Raw genomic sequence first — 18,355 nt, forward strand, 5'->3', positions numbered from 1 at the left:
ATGTAGTTCAACAAGATCTTGAGGCTTGAGCATGAATACTGCAGGTTTTCGAATTCGATGATGGGTCGAGTGATAAATGGAAGTGGCACGGGAAGGGGCCATTTTGGGTCCACCTTTTGGCACTTTGTGTTCGGATGGGCCCCTTCATTCTTGTCACGTGACTACAAGTTTCTTTCTTTCGGATCCTTAAGGAAGTTTTTCCCTCGAGGATATTTTATCAAATATTTATCATCTTTCTATCAATCATTCTTTGATTTTTTCTTCCTACTTCTCTCTGTATCTTACAAATCTGTGTTTTAGTTTTTTTTTACATACTTATATAATTTTCTTCTGCATTTTCTTGTACAGATCTCTCTTCCTGTTCTTTCAGGTCTTCTCGCTATTCTTATGGCCAATGGCTCTCATCAGTTTCCCTCGTTACCTCCTACTCCTCCTCCTCCTCCCCCCTCCCTCTTCTCTGCGCCATAATTACATGAGTATGCATTTGCCTTTCTCGGCCCAGGGATTGTTCTTCTTGTCGGGCGCATGTATCAACGGGTCGCTCTTCTCGTTCTCCTCCACGTACTCTCTCATCCTGCCAAAAACAAAACAAGCTTAGCACCTTTTTGTCTCCTACCAACGGTCGCCTATAATAAACACGCAATTCTCGGATCTCAACTCAAGCCTAATCATCGGTCAAACACAAGTATTCAAGGAAAGCCTGTAAGGAGAAATGCTTGAAAATAAATGCAAAGAAGCAATAAGTTGCACGAAAAAGCAAAATGAAAGCAAGCAAATTATAAGAACAGATCGAAGCTTCAAAACTCAATTCCCATAACTGAATTCAATAATCCAATCTGGACATGCTTGATGTAGATAGCAAACTGGTTTTAAAAGCGTCATTCTAATGTGTATATAAAGCTATATTATATATCTTTTTTAATCAAAAATAAAATATGAATCTGGCAAGGTTAGATAAGATTAAAAGATCCATTATAATATACCATAGAATTTTCAAGTATAAGAATTATACATTGAGATTTATTCTGCTCGTTGCAATAAATGACGAGCTTCTCGGCACTTTTCCATTATGATTGCGAATGCCGAGAGGCAAATCGAGAGGGGATGTTAATTTTCGTGGATTTACGAGATTCGCGAGAGTTTCTACCTGTTAAATACAGAATAGAGACTCCGCTGCTGTTTCGTTCGAGAAGCCAGTGAAAGGGAGTCACTCATACTGATTTTGCGTTCAAGGAGAGTCGCGTTTTAACTCGATATAACTTTACGCTAGAAATCAACAAGGTTTCGGGATATTACAATTTGCCATATAGTTTCTAATAATATGTCAAATAATTCATGCCAATTATCAACATTCCTTTTACTACCTCTATTAGAATCGTGTTTCAATTATTATTTAATCGAGGATATATTAGCAGCGATTTCTCGTCGAGAAATTAATACTAGAATGAAACAGGAATGTAGTATTTTTAGTGTTGAAATTTAATTGTCTTAGAATTGTGTGTTTCGAGGATTATAATTTTTTAACCTCTGAATTTTGTTCGTAGGAAGAAGAAATATTCGGTTGGATGGATCGAGAATTGAGAGACAGAGGTTGCGTGATTCTAAGGACGGAAAAAAGCTGAAGAAGAATTTGCAGACGCTGGGATATTACTTGCGGAACGACGCGGAACCGAGTTAAAATGAATCCTCTGGTGGTCGCTCGGCTGTGCGGTTTTCGAGGCGAATCGTGCGGGAAAGCTAAAAGTTTCCGTGGTCTCCGTCAGCTCTCGAGTGAAAGGCGCCTCTTTTTTTCCCTTTACCGATCGAGCCAATCTTGCACCGATCTACCATGTCGATAACAGTTTACACGTATCAGCACCTCACATTTATTTTCCAATTATACCATACATTCCTATCCTGTTTCATGCCAATTTTCAATCCTATTCTATGGTAGATACAACTGTTAAAAGCTGCTATTTTCTGCATGGGAAAACCTAAAACTTGTACTACATCAAAAACTGTATGAAGGAACCTTCGTGCTTCTGTGGAGTTTCTTCGCATCCATACAAAATAAACAACTACATCAGCACAATAGTAGATTCTATTCTACGTAAACATAGATTAAACTTAACGTTTTTTGTTGTATACTAAAACCTCTTCAGTACTCAAAACATTAATAAGAAAAATACTTAAGTCCATTTTAAATCAAATTTATACAGTACAAGTAATATATTGTGTATATTGTAATATTTAATATATTATAATTTTAACCCTTAACGCTCGAGAGGCTCCGCTGAGGGGACATGTATTGGTATTATAAAAATCGAAAGGCAAATTTTTATCGAGCGTTAAGGGTTAATAACCAATGTTAATCAATCGTATTAAAGATACTTTGTCGAGTGAATTAAACTATTAACCCTTAACGTTCGATAAAAATTTGCCTTTCGATTTTTATAACACTACTACATGTCCCCTCAGCGAAGCCTTTCGAGCGTTAAAGGTTAAAAACAATTTTTGTATTATTTGCAAAATTGTTTTAAAACACATGTTTTTGATTTTAAGATGCAGTTTAAAATAACATAAAGTAACCTTGTATGTATATTGTATCTATGCTAAGCACACAAATTGCCACAGAAACACAAAGGTAAATATAAAAGCTAGAAACTTCCTGAATTTCACTGTATTCGTTAGCGCTTATTAATAATATGAGGTTAACGTTCTTCAGGGAAATAGGTCGACGAGTTACGGTCGATAATTACATTTGTTTATTGTCTACAAGACCGGTGCAGGAAAAACACGATGCTTTACATGAAATATAAGGCCAGGGCCACTCGAGTGGCTTGAATTCTGAAATGATTCGCGTTAGATTATAAACCTACATGGATGAATTATTTTGTCCTTCCTCTGGCTGTCGTTCTGCAGTGTTCCCGAGATTTTATATTTTTTTCTTTATTGTGTAACGTGCCAGCGCGCTCCACCGAACATGGGAATTACATAAAGCTTTATCGAATCCCTGGAATTGACACGGTCAACGGCATTCAACGTTTGGATTATGCAGATGTACCAGGTCAAATGTAAATAAACTTTTCATAAGACTGTTGGATGCCCTTGCATCATCAACTTAATTATCGATCCAGTCTGAACAAAATTAGCCTTTCGTAGTATTTTCTAAGCCAAACATGTAAAAAAAAAAAGAATTTATAACGATCCACGTGAATTACATGCATATTATAACTCATTAATTATTTATATTTGGTCGTTTGGTGTGATTCTGCTCAGAAATGCTTATCAAGCATTCTAGCGTTGTAGAAAAAATAAATATCAAGATAAACGAGAAAAGGACACTTTGTAGTTTACGTTTCGCCTCTTTACATGCGTGTAGGTTTGTATGTGTGCGCACGCATACCGCACCTCCGTTCTCGACATTCTCGATCAACGCATTGTCCAGGAGTGATAGTTCTACGTAAATGCAATTATTGGACGGTCCGTGTCCAAGGAGATCGTGTCTCTCGCAAGTACTACTTTTCAACCTTGATACTTGATTGCCGATGGTAAACGTCGATCCTGTACACCTACGTCCTAACCTATATGCCGTTTAATGTAATAGTACACCAATTAAAATTTTTCCCCACTCTCGTATCATCGTTAATTCATACCTTATATTCAATTTATCACCAATGCACCAAATTATGCTTTTCTTATTCACAACAATTAACGTTCGGACGTTAATTAGTAAAAGTATATATACTTACAGTTAAAACAAAAAGAAGGAAAGGAAATAAAATAAATAAATCAGGTATAAAATCATATATTTAGCATACAGTGATGAAGCACATCGCAAAGCACTACGGGTACGAATGATAACATACGGAAATGTGTGAACAGCATTTGGAACAGGAATTCATAATGGAAATGGGAATTCGTAGAAACGTAGACGAGCGATTTTTGTTGATATTTTAGGAAACTAGTTGGAAATTAAAGGGGGGAGGGGTGGAGAGTGTTTTGAGTCGTGGCGATTGTGGTATTTGAACGCCAATATTTCCAGGAGCCCGAAGAGAATTCATTCCCGGAACTTGGTTGGTTCAGTGAGGAACTTCTTATCGGATGTGACTGGATGCTTAGGTTGGGCAAAACGAAAAGGAAAAATATCAGGAACTTACGCGGCGATGCTTTTTGACAGAAGCCACCGATCCATCGAGAGCTGATATTTCAAATTCTCGATCTGCTTCTTCAACGCGTTGTTGTCCATGGTGGCGACTACACTGGGATCCATGGTAACAGCCGCACCCCCCTTATTGCTCTTATCAACCAAAAAGCGCCTGCGCCTGCCTCGCAAAATCAATAAAACTTGCCGTGAGTTAGAATAGACCATGCACGTCACCGATACACCCAAGTGAAAATGGAACCACATACTTGTCGTTCCCTTTTTATGGCTAACTTTATGCTAAACACAAAATTCTCCACTACTTTTGAAGAAATATTATCAATTCTATTAGGAAAATCATTATCTAATAGTAAACTGTTCAAAATAAGTCCTCAAAATTAGTTTAAAAAGTAAAATTAGTTGTTACGTCCATTTTTAATATTAAGAATTATCTGTATAGTTATTTTGAATTATTATAATTTTCTGAAACTTAAACAACTTTTTTTATCAAGATAATACCAAACTAGGACGGTCGTGAAGTTTGGATGAAACTTATTTTACCGTTTAATTTATTGAATTATAAATAAATAGTTTTTATTTAAGTATTCATTTTCTTTAATAGATTGAATATTTGATCAACGTGATGTGGGACTGTTCCAAAAAGAGTTTTATTTATTCCGAGCCGTGTCAGAATTCAATGACCTATTGATTTTTCTAAGTTATTTGTTTTACTTTTCTATAAATATCCATATTTTTCTTAGTTCCTTTAAATGTTTACTCGTGGAGTAATAATTTATAGTTTTTGCAGTTGACAATATTTGAAATGTTGAAAATAGTAGTGAAATAGTTTAAACCAATATGTGATTTGTAATAATTGAATAAAGCAAAAAAATTAAAAAATATAAAACTTCTTTAAAAATGCAATTCTTGGTTTAATGTTGACTTACCTTGTCGAAGAACGAAGAAATTCTGATACGGAACGCCCCTTAACAGGTTTCTCGATTCGCTTACGGAAGCCCCGACAAAACTCGACAATCTAATTTACCTGCCGATTCGTCTTCTATATTTATTTTTTTTAATAATAATTTCTACAAGAAATGGAGTAAGTAAATTGATCTAAATGAATCCAATTTTCATCGTAACAATTTTCTGAAGTAATTGTGAAAATTTATACTGCCAAGTAGGTTTCTAAACTTATTTTTTAGCTTTCTCTTGGGTGGCTTTACTATTTTGTTTAATCAATAAATCTATTTTATCGATAAATTTTCTTTTTTACCGACACAATTGCCCTCTATCGTATTTATCAACTGAGAAGAACCTAAACCTTGTTTATTGGTGTTTATCATTTTATCAATCAGTAAAAAGTTGTGCTAAAGTTTAAGGCTCTTAATTAATTGCTTGTTTGGTGCGTAGCCTTACATCTCGAAATAAAGATATATTTAATATCTTATGTTTATAAAAATTGACGGAATATTAGACATACAAAATATATATTATTCAAATTTTCTAACCTCTTCCATTGAAATTTAAGGTTAGAAGAACATCAGGCTGATAATGAATCCAGCAAGTAAATATATAGATTTGGCTACTGTAGGTACTAATTATGCCAAACGAATGAATCGACTAAGTAATAAAATTTTTGGAGAAGTTACCAGAGAAACAAACTCCAAATCTATGAAGGTTGTAAAGTTATTTAGTGCAAAACCGGTTGAAAAATCACCAGAAATTGTTGAGTACTATCCAAGGCTTCAAGAAACTGATAGTTTAATGAAACATTTACGATTATTGGGCCTGTACAGAGATGAACATGAAGACTTTAAAGATGAAATGGAACGCCTGAGAACCCTTAGAGGAAAGCCAAAACTTTGGTCTACAGTGAAAGAATTAAAAAAAGAGAAAAAGGATAAGAAAAAATAAATTTTTAAATCAATTCAATAAAAATATAGTTCTGTTATTTATACTTCTATGTTATAATTATCTTTAATAAATTATATTAAATAAATTCCTTCAAAAATATATTTTAAAGTCAATTAAGAATAATATTTAAAAATACAAATCCAGGTAAAAATATGTTTATATAGAGTTTCTTATTATTGGAAGAGGATGCATATAATTCATTATAATCAAATGATAGAAAAGAATCTGAATCTAAGTTTCGTTTCATGCCCTTTTTTGATTTCTTAAAAATTCTGTTATATCTTGTACTTGATTTTTCTGAATATTGACTATTCTCAGTAAAAACGGTTTCAGTCAGTACAGAATCAAAAGTTCCAGTTCTCTTATATTTTGGCAACCTATTTGTTACAAATGCTACATTTATGGATGTGTCTGTATAAGACTTTCCATTATTAAGATGAATTCCAAAGCTAGCTGTATGTCCCAGATTAGAGTAATTTGTATTTAAATTCTCTAATTTAATATTTGGTTCACTGGGAAGTTTTGAGCTGTCATTTTTATTTTCATGGATTAAATCTTGAGAAAATTTAGTTCCATTTATTAAATTATAAATCCAGGACCTTTAAAATAGTTAAAAAGAATTATGATTTATCACAATTTTAAATGACATTATTATAATACCTAAAGGAATTAATACTGAGATATTTAGGAAATTCTCCACAGTCAAGCGAAAATTTAGTCCACGATGCAATGCCAAGTAAAAAACTTTTATTGAACTGATCTTGGCACACTACTGGTGAGCCAGGATTACCCGCACAGATCTTAGGTTCATCCACAGAATTTGTCAAGGTACAAAATACATTACTGTAACTATTATTGTCTTTCGCCATATAGCTACAAAGTTTCCAAGAATTTAAAAATACTTCATGATACATAATAGGTTTTGCCCATAATTTTGAATTTGGTGTTAAAATACTCTGCCAGCCAAATATTAGGCAGGCTTTATAATTATTATCTAATTTTAGTGGTGCAAGCTCTAAATAACTAAGTGGATTAAGTATTGCTAATGGTTGAACAAGTTTTAGCAGTGCAATATTGTAATCATAGTCAGGAATGGCTGAATAAGCTTGATATTGTGGGTGTACATAGGTGGCTTTAACATTTGCTGTGGTTTGTCCAGATTTTTGGCCATGTAATCCATGTGAAAATAATACGATCGACTAAGTAAAACATAATAGATAAGAAAATGAAAAATATATTTGTACAATTAGCTTACATTCCTTTTATCTTGCACACATTGAGCTGCAGTTAAAACCCAGTCAGATGATAGTAGTACTCCACCACAAGGAGTTATAGTTTGAAATTGTACCAGCCAAGGAAATTGTCCTTCAAGTGCCCTTTTACCTTTCAAAAAAATATTCTCAGTTTCTTTAAATCTCCATAATAATAAAACTAACATTATGAATTTTGACATTTTAATTACAAAGATAACAAAGTTATAATAACAAATAATAACTATTACACCTATATTCAGACTAAATCTATATTGTTCTTTAAATTAAATATGGCACATAATGAAAATAAGTATTTATTAACTATATTTATATAATTTAAAAAAAATGTTACAATTCCTCTTTTTTTTTCGAATGACTCTCATTTTTATCATCTTTCTTCTTTTTCTTTTGTTTAATCAGTCCATTATCACCTTTCTCTTTTAGACAAGAAACATTCTTTCCTTTTAGAGCACGATCTTCACATAAATACCTCAAAAAGTAAATTTATTATTGTAGCTTTTAAAACTTTAATTATGCAAAGAAATAAACTTAACTACATACTTGATAAGAGGAATTTTTCCTTGGTGCTTATAAAACCATTCTTCTATATCTGGTTCATGGTTTTCTAACAATGATTCGCACTGTGTTTTTAAAGTAGTAATCTCAACAGATGGTTTATCCCATAATTCATATGGAATTCCCAGTTCCACTTTCACACCTTTATCTCTATAAATTATATTCTTTAAAATCTTATTCAGTAGACTTTATGATAAAAGTTTAAAGTACTTACACAAGTCCATGCAAAGTTTTGAAAGTTTGGCTCATTCCTTTAGAAAATCTGGTACTATCTGATCGCTCTTTATGTATATTATATTCTAAAATCCTTTCACAAACATCTTCCAGAGTATCAAGAAAACGAAGCTCACTAGAAATAGACACAAATTTCTTAAGATATATTTATAGTTATTTAACTGTTTACTTACGATTTCTTGTATTCTTTTTTCTTTCTTGGGGCAACATCATCCACAGAGTACCCTATTTCAAGTACTTCCCTGGTTTTCCCTGTCTCATCTAACCTAGCTTCCAACTCTGTAGCTACTACTTTACACACTTAAATACAATATAAAATAGTTTTATTATTAAAGTAGTGATTATTCATAAAATTTTGTACAGTAAGAATATTACCTTCACAATTATCTGCATATTTTACACCATGTTCTTCTTCAGGAGTATTAGCAAGAGTATTGTCAAATAAAAAAAATACAGAAGAAAACAGAACGTATCTAATCACAAATTTACGCATTATAAAATATTCGAAAATCAAGTTTCAGTACGTAATAATGAAATTGGACAATATGACACATTTACAACTGTGAATGAATTCAGTTTTTATAGTACTGTTAGTTAAAGAAGTAAAGAAACTTTTAATTAACTAAAAAATATAATCTAATGCACTTAATTTTTATAAAAAGAATAAAGAAAAGTAAAAATGAGTTCTTTCTTGGATTCTTTACCACACCACGTTTTTACCGGTTAACGACAGTGAAATAATAGTTGCTTTCCTTTTACTCCTAAAGTGAGTCTGATCGACTCATTTGTATACAATTTAAGTAACATAAACTGTACTCAACTGAGTCACATTACTGAGATTTAACTGAGTTTTGGTGTAAAAGGAAAGCGCCTAATGAATGAGATGTGAATCCACGCCACGCTCATACATTTAGGGGGGGGGACCGTTCTAGTTCCTAAAAAAGATATAGGGTTTAGGGGGCGGTGCAGTTGCACGCTTGATAAGTAGTAGGTACCAGCCTGAGTAGGTATTGATAACTACATACGATACATATGGAACGCAAGCGCAAGCTAAACTATTTTGCCGCGCGTTATCTACTTACTGATGTTTCTAATGATCGTTTTCAGTATTTGAAGAAAGTTTATAAGTTTATTTTTGATTTTACGAAATTCTCTCTCATGGTAGATAAGTCTGTATGTTATCTTCAAGTATTTTTTTGTTTTGGAGAAGAAAAATAAAATCTCAAATTTGTGAATAAAATAAATTATTATATAATATAAACTGCAGGTTTCTTTGCAATGAGAGAAAATCGATAGATCAAAAACAAAATCATACATTTTTTCCAAATTCTTAAAACTTGAATGAGAAATAATATACACAGAATAATACAGTAATTAAAACGCGGTCAAATAGTCAAGTGAAGCTAATTGCGCATGCGTCCCATATGTATCAAGCATGCGACTGTAGCGCCACCTTAAACCCTCATCTCGTTTTAGCAACTAAGGCAGTTTACTTCCAAATCATATAAGAGGAATAACTTTTGTGTTCGATTCCCCTACTTTTCTTCGTCCAATGTATTATATGCACGTCATCTATAGCTTCTCAATTTTCTTCGCTTAGTATCTGTCATATCTAATCTATTTCAACATTGTACTTAACAGGATAGATCACATAAGCATATCTTTCACTGCAAACCATATTGCTACTCATGAAAAGATATTCGTTAGACTGAAATATAATTATAAATAATTGTAAATTAAATTATGACTAGATTATATAAGTGCTTTAAATTCATCTATCAAAATACGGCACGTGTCTGTAAACACTTGTGCAATAAACGTAGGCTCGCAGAAAACAGAACGAGGTTTTTCGATCTAGACGGTGGCTCCATCTTTCCACTTTTGGAGATTGCGCATATAAGAATAGAATCAAACTAAAATTTCAAGTACGCGGTTTATCAGTTTCAGTACTTCATTCCAAATATAATGTTACTAATAACAAATGAGACTAGATAACAGAGTTTTGATAAATAATTTTGTCTTATTCGGTTTATTTCATATAATGATAATAATTTTGAGGTATTTTGAAGAATAACAATTTTTATTCTACCGTATAAGATATCATTAAAATTCTTCTTCGAGATCCAGCTTTAAGTGTATGCTGTAAAAGCTTTTAAGCAAAAAATTGATAAAAAGTAAATAGCGTACTGAATCTGGATTCGAGGTCACACACACACACACACAGGTAGCCTTTGGACTAAGATTAATGGTAGATCCCGTCTGAGCCTTCAGGGCGTAGGTGTGCCCTTCTCTTCTTTCTCCTCTACAATTTTTTGTTACTCTCTGACATCCAACATCAAAATAATCGGATTCAAAAATAATTGTATAAAGATGACTTTAAACAAATTAGAATCTTCACCTTCATAACAAACTATAAATCAGAGTAATTTTATGTTCACTAAAGTGGCTGTGTAGCAGTTGTTATGAGTTGACGGACAAAAATGTAAATAAAAGAAAATCCTTTTAACAAGGTACGCTTACCATAGCATATTCACATTGGTTGTAAAATGTAAGGTTATTGTTTAAGACTGCTAATGTTTGTTCCAGAATTATAGATTATTTTACATAACGGTAAAGAGATACGTGGATATAAATTCTTTATCTGGCAGCATCGAAATAAATTCCGGGGCGTTGTACGTATCCCACTCTCTTATATATAGCATTATGCTTATATAAAGTAATGGCGACCCGTAAAACGAAATCCAGATCGGACTTGCAATGTAATCGTATGCAGCACGAGGCGTGCCGCCGGAGGCTCTTTGTAGAATACTGAACTGAGCTCTCTTATATGACCGACGGAACAGGTTTTCTGCAACATTTCTTTACTTCATCCCTCCCCTTCCTCGTTTTACCCTCAAACCCCTGCTCTCCTCTAAGCACGCAACATTTTACTATATATTCCCCTGACAAGCGGAATGCAAACGCAAACTCAAAACTTCAAACGAAACTGGCAATAGTTCCAGCAGAAATCGGTCGACTCTCGAATCCCCTACAGAAAAACTGTAGTCGATGACCTAAGAATATTTTATTCGAATATGGCGAGACAGGTAGCATCGAGCTATAACCAAGGGAAAGTGATCAATTTTAAAATTCAACGATCCATATTGGACTAAATAAATTCAGTGAACACACATGTGTGTAGCAACGCGTCACTAAATATGGCAAACGCGAAGAGGTTAGAAGCCCTGTCGAAACTAGTCTGGCTACGTCATTAAATACAGCGATGCTACTGGTTGATCAGATTAATTAAAGATAATTCTCCAGTTTTATTTACTCTGGATGCTGTTAGTGTTACAGCTAAGTGCATCGTTTACATGAAAGTTGAATAGCTTTTAATGTAAGCTCTCGTGCGCCGTGACGCAGGAGGAGTCGATAGCAATCAAGAGCAAAGATATCTAGCGGTAAAAAGCTTTGGATAATTGAGCAAATATATGGCTAGGGAAAGAAGCAAAAAATCAAAGCTGGATATTATCGCGTGCTCTCGATTGTGTCCATTCGCTCGGAACGCGTATAGACAACACGAGAAGCAAAACACGTAGTGGCTGCATACACGGGATATACGAAGAGAAAGGTTGCTGGAAGGGGACAATATGGCGGCTACTCTCGGTGTATGCAAGCCGTTATTATTATGATTGCAGGAGTACGGGTTTAACAAACACCATGACGTTTCAAAATATTGTTATAATATCGATCATTCTAATACCAAAATAATTATTTTTGCTAATAATTAAGCTGCAAATTTTTTAAATATTGAGTAAGGAAGAAAAAAAAACACCGTTGTGTTTTGGAATACCAGTCATTATTAATAAAGATAGTTATCTGCTGCAAGTGAAATTTATAATGCAGGAGAAACGAAGTTTTCACGCTTGATCACCAGATGGACCGTGACTCGTAGCTACTTTTTCTTCTTTTCGCTTCCAGAGGTTATGTTGCTCTGAACAGCGAGTTCTACGTGTATACGTTTTGCTATACCTACGCACATCAAAGCTAATAGTATCGGAAATGGCATTTTTAGCAGGTGAACAGCCGAGTGGAGGCGATGAATACACATGCCACAAACACGTTTGTATATGCATAAATGTGATTGTGTTTTAGGATGCGAAATGTCAATTCTGGCACCACTGATCAAAACTTTACCCAACGTGTATACTAGAGAAAGATTGAGCGGGTGAGTCATAAGGTTGAGTGTGTGCTGTGCGTGTTTCGTATCGTAACTCAACCGGTTCGACTGTCTGCGTTTCTGCTTCCATTCGCGGCCTTTCGATTCTTATTTCTTATCCTCGCGTGCCGATCTTTGCGCGCGTTATCTCGCGCGTGCGCGCTTCTATGTGGATGAACATTGAAATGCCGATATAATACACTAACACACAATCCTGGGTGTCTTCCGCGCCACTAGTCATAGTTGTGGCGCCATCTAGCCCCCCCCCCCCTAAGCGCTCGTATAAACTAATATTCAAGAGACATTTCTCCAACTGTCTCTCTTCAATCTCAGCACTCCACACTGTGTCAATTAACTCGACATTCTTCTATACCCATACAGCACCTAGTAACTTAAAGGTATCTTTTAGACGTGTTTTAGTCAATTGGATAACTAAAAGATATCTATAAGACAACTTTTAGTCAAGTGTACTGTATGGGCAAAATTCTATCATAATCTACCCCAAAAGGTTTGATCCTTGGAAAGTGACTTTTTTTTCTAGTTTTTGGCTCGTGGAATTCGTTTAAGTACCCAGCTTCTTTTTACTCTCGAAAATTGGGGCTAATATTTGGTTTTACCGTCTCGAAAGGGTTCGCCGCCCGTTGTGGATTTGAAGAATGCAACGGGATAGGAAGAGTCGTTAAATTTGAGGTTGACTTGAAGTATTGGTGATTTCTAATGTAGAGGGCGAATGACAGTTAACTCTCCGGCGATTGTTCTGGTGGTAAGAGAGTGAAGTTTGGTTGTTTTTCGAATGTTGTGAAGTGGTGGAGAGGTTAGGTTTGGTTGAAGTTTGGGGAATAATTCAGTGCGGGCGAGTGCGAGATGGTCCGAACCTGAGCCGAAGACCAAGAGTCTCGAGCGCAGTTCGTGGTAGGTTGTGTGGGTGCGGTTTTATGGAGCGAGGCCGCCACAGGACAATGGACGTTGTCCTACCGACCGAAAGAGAGTAAAGCGAGCAAAAAAATTTGCTACACACGGGACGAAAGGCGTGCCCGTATAAAACCCTATCGCTCTGGCAAGCTTTGACTATACTTCTTATTTTCTCTCCGCTTTTTTATTCCCCCCACCCCCACTCCTTTCGCTTCTACACCCTCCATATACGCGTTCTCCTCCTTTTACCTCCCTTTTTCTCCTTGACCGCTCCTGTCTAGCGCACATACGGACGAATAATGTGTGTGGACGGAACAATAAATAACCCTGGCATTATCGTAATACTTGCCGAATGCCGATTTAGCAAGTCAAAGAATACGGGATCCCTGTATCCTCTATTAAAAAACCCCCCGTACTCTCCAATGGAACGTCATCTGGTGCTCCTGGAAAAAGAGAAGTATAGTACTACTTTAACCAATACAATGGAACATCATCTTGATATTAAAATGGAACATTGTCCCTTCATATAAAAGCTGCATTATTGTAATAAACGTTATAAGCAGAGAGATATTGCGATGGAATATCATTCGAGTATATTCGTTCCAATACAAAAACAATATTATCCTGACAAATAACGCTGCAAGAAGAAAGGAATCTACAAAAGTGTTTAAATTTTTGTAATGACTATTGAAATTTTTCAAATAAAATCTTTTAAATAAGATTAAACTAGTATTTATTTATTTTATTTCTACGAATATCGATTTTAAATTGGCACGATTATGTGGTGAGGAAACTATATCCATTAAATCGTTCACCAGTATCATTGTACGAGCAGGAAAGCGATAAAGAGGTGGATAAGATTTTCACCAAAGAAATGCGGCAGCTGCACCGCTCTATAGAATTTACTCGCGAGCAAGGCGTCACGTTTGAGTAACTCGATAGCCGAGACTCATCGACTCAACACACGTGTATATCTGCGGGCATCCAGATCACACCTACGCAATATATATATATATATATATAGAGCCCTGAATAGAAACTGGATACGCTAAATCGGATTTCCGTTGTTCTATCTGAAATTCCTACAGTAGATGTTGTTTTTGTTCTACTCCCCTTTTCACATTACCTTTCGTGCTCCTTGTTTCTGTTCTCGCAATTTCCTTTATTCCATTTTATGGTCTTTATAGCTATAACGCGTAACATGATGCTTCAGTATACAAACCAGCATGAATTTTTGTAGATTAAGTGGTTGGAATTTTTGAAGATAATTAAATTTTCAGCTTTAAATAATCCATCATAAGAGTGATCGTTTCTGCTGTTCTACTAAAAATTCCTCAACTGCGAATCAGTCTCCTTTAAACGACCTCATTTATGTGTTCTCATATAATTTCCTTTATTCCATTTTACGATATTTAGTTATACTGCGTAACTGGATGCTTCCCTTACAAACCAGCGCGTTTATTTTTAACCGAATGATTGGAATCTGCCGTGCTGATTAAATTTTTTAACTTTGTATAATCCACCATAAGAGTGATCGTTTGTTCGCGTCGACTTGAAATTTCTCGACTAAAATCGGTTTCCTTCGAACGATCTTATTTATGTTCTCGCAATTTCCTTTATTCCATTTTACGATCTTTAGCCACAACGCGTAGTAACACGATGCTTTGGTATACAAACCAGCGTGTTTTTCTGACCACTGAGTAGTTGGAATTTGTCGAGTTATTTATATTTTCCAACTTCGAGCGACCCACTACAAGGGTGATCGTTTCTTGATCTAGGCTCAAAATTTTTCGACAGCGAAATAGATTGCTTCGAGCGATCAGTTTGTGCCATTAATCTTACGATTTTTCGACTAGAAGTGGCGCTGCAGTTGACTTTATTTTTCTCCAACTGGTGCGCTCGTGCCTTTTGTCTCTTGTTACGAAAGTCGAGCCCCAGGCTCGCCTTTCCTGCCTCACAAGAAGCGTCCCCCGATAATGCGTAGGAGACCCCACCTTTCTGTATTCAGAAATATATTTCTTGCTCCTGCGCTGTACAAATGCACTAAAACTGATAATACTCGACACTGCTGCCTCTACAACCGATTTATTTCACTACGACCTTATCGACTACACTTATCCTTCTATATAGCTCGACCCCCTCAAACTCAATACCAAGAATCCACCAATAGTTTAGAAACTATAAAACTGAAAGTACTGATCTATTCGTAACGGCTTACATTTTCCGCAGCCACAACATGAATCAACGCACATGCAAAAAAACCGTTATTAGCCGTAAGCTCAATAGTATAGGTTATGTTGCGCTTAGAAAGCTTTACGGGTTTTCTCCGCGTTGTGATATACGACTAAGCAAACGTAAATCGTTACGAATCGATTTGTGCTTTCAGTCTAACTTTATTTATGAATGTTGAATCACTCCTGAGTTTATAAAAACGCATTTAACGAAGGATTATCAACGAAACAAGCGAAAAGCTTTCTTTCGAACCGCAATTTGTTAAACCACACAGGTTTTATTGCAAGTGATAAATACTTATCAAACGTGAAATTCTATAGCGATTTTATAATCTGTATGACGCACAAAGCTGACTATTCAATGCTATAACGGTTCAAGGAAGCAGATAACAAAGGATATTATTGAACACGCAGATAGGCTCCACTAGATGTCAGGGTTATCTGAAATAAAATTTATTCGCGAGTACATCAGCAGTTCCAGTTGGAAGAACACACAACCTTGTAGCGTTCGAAAAAGCATCGAATGTTAAAAACTACCCTAAAGCGAAACTGTGAATTGGCTAAATTCACATTGTGTCACAAACGTGTCTGGAACGTTCCAATGTGTCTTATTGGTTCCTGGAACGTGTCAGGAACGTTCCTAACGGAATATGGCGTTGTTTTGAATTATTCAGCATCCCCGTAAACAGATAACGTAGGATATTAACTGAACCAAGATAAGTCAGAACCAATGACGGATCAGGAACAGAATTTATCAAGCGTGGTATATCAACAGTGAAAAACCAACAGTATAAAATATCTCTGGGGAATCGAATTGACCGATTCCCCGAAAGCCATTGAAGATTCCAAGCTAAAATGGTCGATGAAGTAATTTTTTTGTACGCACACTTGGAGTGTTTGTGCGTGTGTATATGTGTGAGAGGGAGATGGGCCCATTTTATGTTGGTAGGGTAAACATGGTAATACAATACTCGTTGTGTTTGCTGCGGGTCCGTAAGGGGACACTCGGCAGTTAGCTCCGCTCGACTAATTTCTGAAATTCAATCAACTGCAGCCTCGCATGGCCGTGGCTCGCATTTGCCACGTGCGACACTCGCTGTAATCTCGAGACGACAGATTTTTTGCCTTCCGCGAGTAGCCGCAAAAACTCTCGTTCGCTCTTTCCACAATCGCTTCTGAATTCTAGGCTTCTATATTTAGAATAGCTGACTACAAAATCCTTCGTGAAATATCGTTCCAATTAGATCTTTAGTCTGATCGATACATCAGTGTAATCTTTCTAAATATTCCAAATCGAGTCACTTTTCTCGTCTGAGTTGGGTTTTTATGTCAAGTAAATTAATGTTTCAAAGTTTTGTAGTACATGGAAACTTTACTTTTTAAACTTGATTATAAAAGGAATATATATATATATATATATATATAGGATTATAATTATATTTTAAAGTTTCTTAATTAATCACGACTTTTTTAACTCGTTTTAATTTTACCATCTGAATTTTATGTAAGTATAATTGTCTTTGTTTTAAAATGTACGAATTAATAAAATGGAAACGGTCCTGTCATTTGAATCGTTCGCTTTATGACCCTCGTCCTTCGCTTTATTTACTCGTTTTGCTTACTCGGTTTTATTGATTATTATTTTTTTCCTTTTTTCTGATTTTTTAGTGCATCGTTCGTTTACATTTCTTTAACCTGGCAAGGATAGCAGACCCTTTTTCTTATCTCGACGTACGTGACCTTGCGACCAAACGCAGCTTTAGCCATGGAGTTCTGGCAAAAACAGCTTTTAGCACATATTGCTGACTGGCCATTTAATGCAGGCGGACATCCGATTCCAGTGATTAGCAGTTGGTAATACAGGGGAACGTCAAAGAAAATGCAAACAGCTTGTGTCACGTTTAACAATTTAGAAAAAAAAGAGTGCGAACAATCGTAGAAGTCTCTCTCTCACTATTAATTAAATACTGCTTTTTATTATTATTTTATAATCATTACTTATTCTTGTATTTTTTTTGTTTTGAAAACTTTATCGAGGTAGAAACTTATCTGAGGTACTAAGGATGTGTGTTTGAATAGTGTATATTGAAGTAGAATGATTACACAAGGATTAGGACTGATAAGAGAAGGTCTATAATATTTGTTTGTTCTAGAAAATAGAAAATTTTTGACCTTAATAATGGAAGAAGCAGAATTTGATTAGAAAATTATCTAAACTGTTTAAAATTTTTAACACTTTATTGTAATGGAATTCTTATCCAAGATTTGTAAACTGTAAAAAATATCGAATTGTAGAATTAATGAAAAGTGTCATAATTATTATTTGCAGGGAAGAGGTCAAATAAATTTGAAATAAAAGCAGAACAAGGTATAAGTGAGAAATTGAAGAAGCTGTTATTCTGGAGGACACAAGTTAAAGCGCCATTAACATTGCTAACACAACAATTAGAAACGATGAGCGCTAACAATTACACACAAGTGGCAATTAGTTTATAAATACCTTTTGTTATTATTATAAATATTTATTAATATTATACCTTGCTTTGAAAACTTTATCGAGTTTTAATATTAACCAAGTTGTTTGAAATAGTTCAAAATTTTATATTTTCTTGCAGATACACGTCGAAATTGATTGCAATAACGAAAGATGCAAGGGGTTTTAATGGAAAATTGAAGAAGCTGGTATTCTGGAGGATAAGTTTCAGCACCATTAGCATTGTTAGCACTTACGCAGCGAGGGTTTAAAGCCCATAGCCCTTTTCCCTTTATTTTCCCTCACAGGAGGGGGGACAGTCCTCTCTTCGTCACCTCTCGTTTGTTTACCCGACTTCCACGAAGCGCCAATCTTTTTCTCCAAAAGCGACGAAGCGGGTGCCTAGGAAAACAAAGACACTTGATACCCGCGTTAAGC

General features: G+C 35.2%; 3 protein-coding genes across 3 annotated transcripts; 1 reads left to right on the top strand and 2 right to left on the bottom strand.

The window, feature by feature from the left end:
- Positions 1-5,422: 5,422 nt before the first annotated feature.
- mRpS33 (mitochondrial ribosomal protein S33) lies at positions 5,423-6,125 on the top strand. The gene is made up of 2 exons (XM_066732745.1): positions 5,423-5,528; positions 5,655-6,125. The coding sequence occupies exon 2, from the start codon at positions 5,678-5,680 to the stop codon at positions 6,038-6,040; it is 363 nt and encodes a 120-aa protein (XP_066588842.1). The 5' UTR covers positions 5,423-5,528; positions 5,655-5,677; the 3' UTR covers positions 6,041-6,125.
- A 24-nt stretch (positions 6,126-6,149) lies between these two features.
- Positions 6,150-7,493, bottom strand: LOC136776852 (glandular kallikrein, prostatic-like). Its single transcript, XM_066732742.1, has 3 exons — positions 7,296-7,493; positions 6,701-7,239; positions 6,150-6,639 (listed from the first exon to the last, which is right to left on the bottom strand). The coding sequence occupies exons 1-3, from the start codon at positions 7,491-7,493 to the stop codon at positions 6,150-6,152; spliced, it is 1,227 nt and encodes a 408-aa protein (XP_066588839.1).
- Positions 7,494-7,591: 98 nt separating this feature from the next.
- CNPYb (protein canopy b) lies at positions 7,592-9,010 on the bottom strand. The gene is made up of 5 exons (XM_066732744.1): positions 8,479-9,010; positions 8,277-8,403; positions 8,084-8,218; positions 7,855-8,019; positions 7,592-7,783 (listed from the first exon to the last, which is right to left on the bottom strand). Exons 1-5 carry the CDS (start codon positions 8,594-8,596, stop codon positions 7,642-7,644), a joined length of 687 nt encoding a protein of 228 aa, XP_066588841.1. The 5' UTR covers positions 8,597-9,010; the 3' UTR covers positions 7,592-7,641.
- Positions 9,011-18,355: the final 9,345 nt, after the last annotated feature.

This window comes from Prorops nasuta, unplaced genomic scaffold (genome assembly GCF_024137725.1).
Source record: "Prorops nasuta isolate Cenicafe-Biocafe unplaced genomic scaffold, Cenicafe_Pnas_1.2 PNAS00010, whole genome shotgun sequence".
NCBI classification, from domain to species: domain Eukaryota; kingdom Metazoa; phylum Arthropoda; class Insecta; order Hymenoptera; family Bethylidae; genus Prorops; species Prorops nasuta.

Bases quoted from the DNA above. Each gene is read 5' to 3' on its own strand.
- mRpS33 (XM_066732745.1), top strand. From the start codon at position 5,678: ATGAATCCAGCAAGTAAATATATAGATTTGGCTACTGTAGGTACTAAT.
- LOC136776852 (XM_066732742.1), bottom strand. From the start codon at position 7,493: ATGTCAAAATTCATAATGTTAGTTTTATTATTATGGAGATTTAAAGAA. The intron at 7,240-7,295 runs GTAAGCTAATTG...TGTTTTACTTAG, and splicing joins GTGTGCAAGATAAAAGGAAT to TCGATCGTATTATTTTCACA. The intron at 6,640-6,700 runs GTATTATAATAA...ACTATTTTAAAG, and splicing joins CTCAGTATTAATTCCTTTAG to GTCCTGGATTTATAATTTAA.
- CNPYb (XM_066732744.1), bottom strand. From the start codon at position 8,596: ATGCGTAAATTTGTGATTAGATACGTTCTGTTTTCTTCTGTATTTTTT. The intron at 8,404-8,478 runs GTAATATTCTTA...ATTGTATTTAAG, and splicing joins ATATGCAGATAATTGTGAAG to TGTGTAAAGTAGTAGCTACA. The intron at 8,219-8,276 runs GTAAGTAAACAG...GTCTATTTCTAG, and splicing joins AAAAAAGAATACAAGAAATC to TGAGCTTCGTTTTCTTGATA.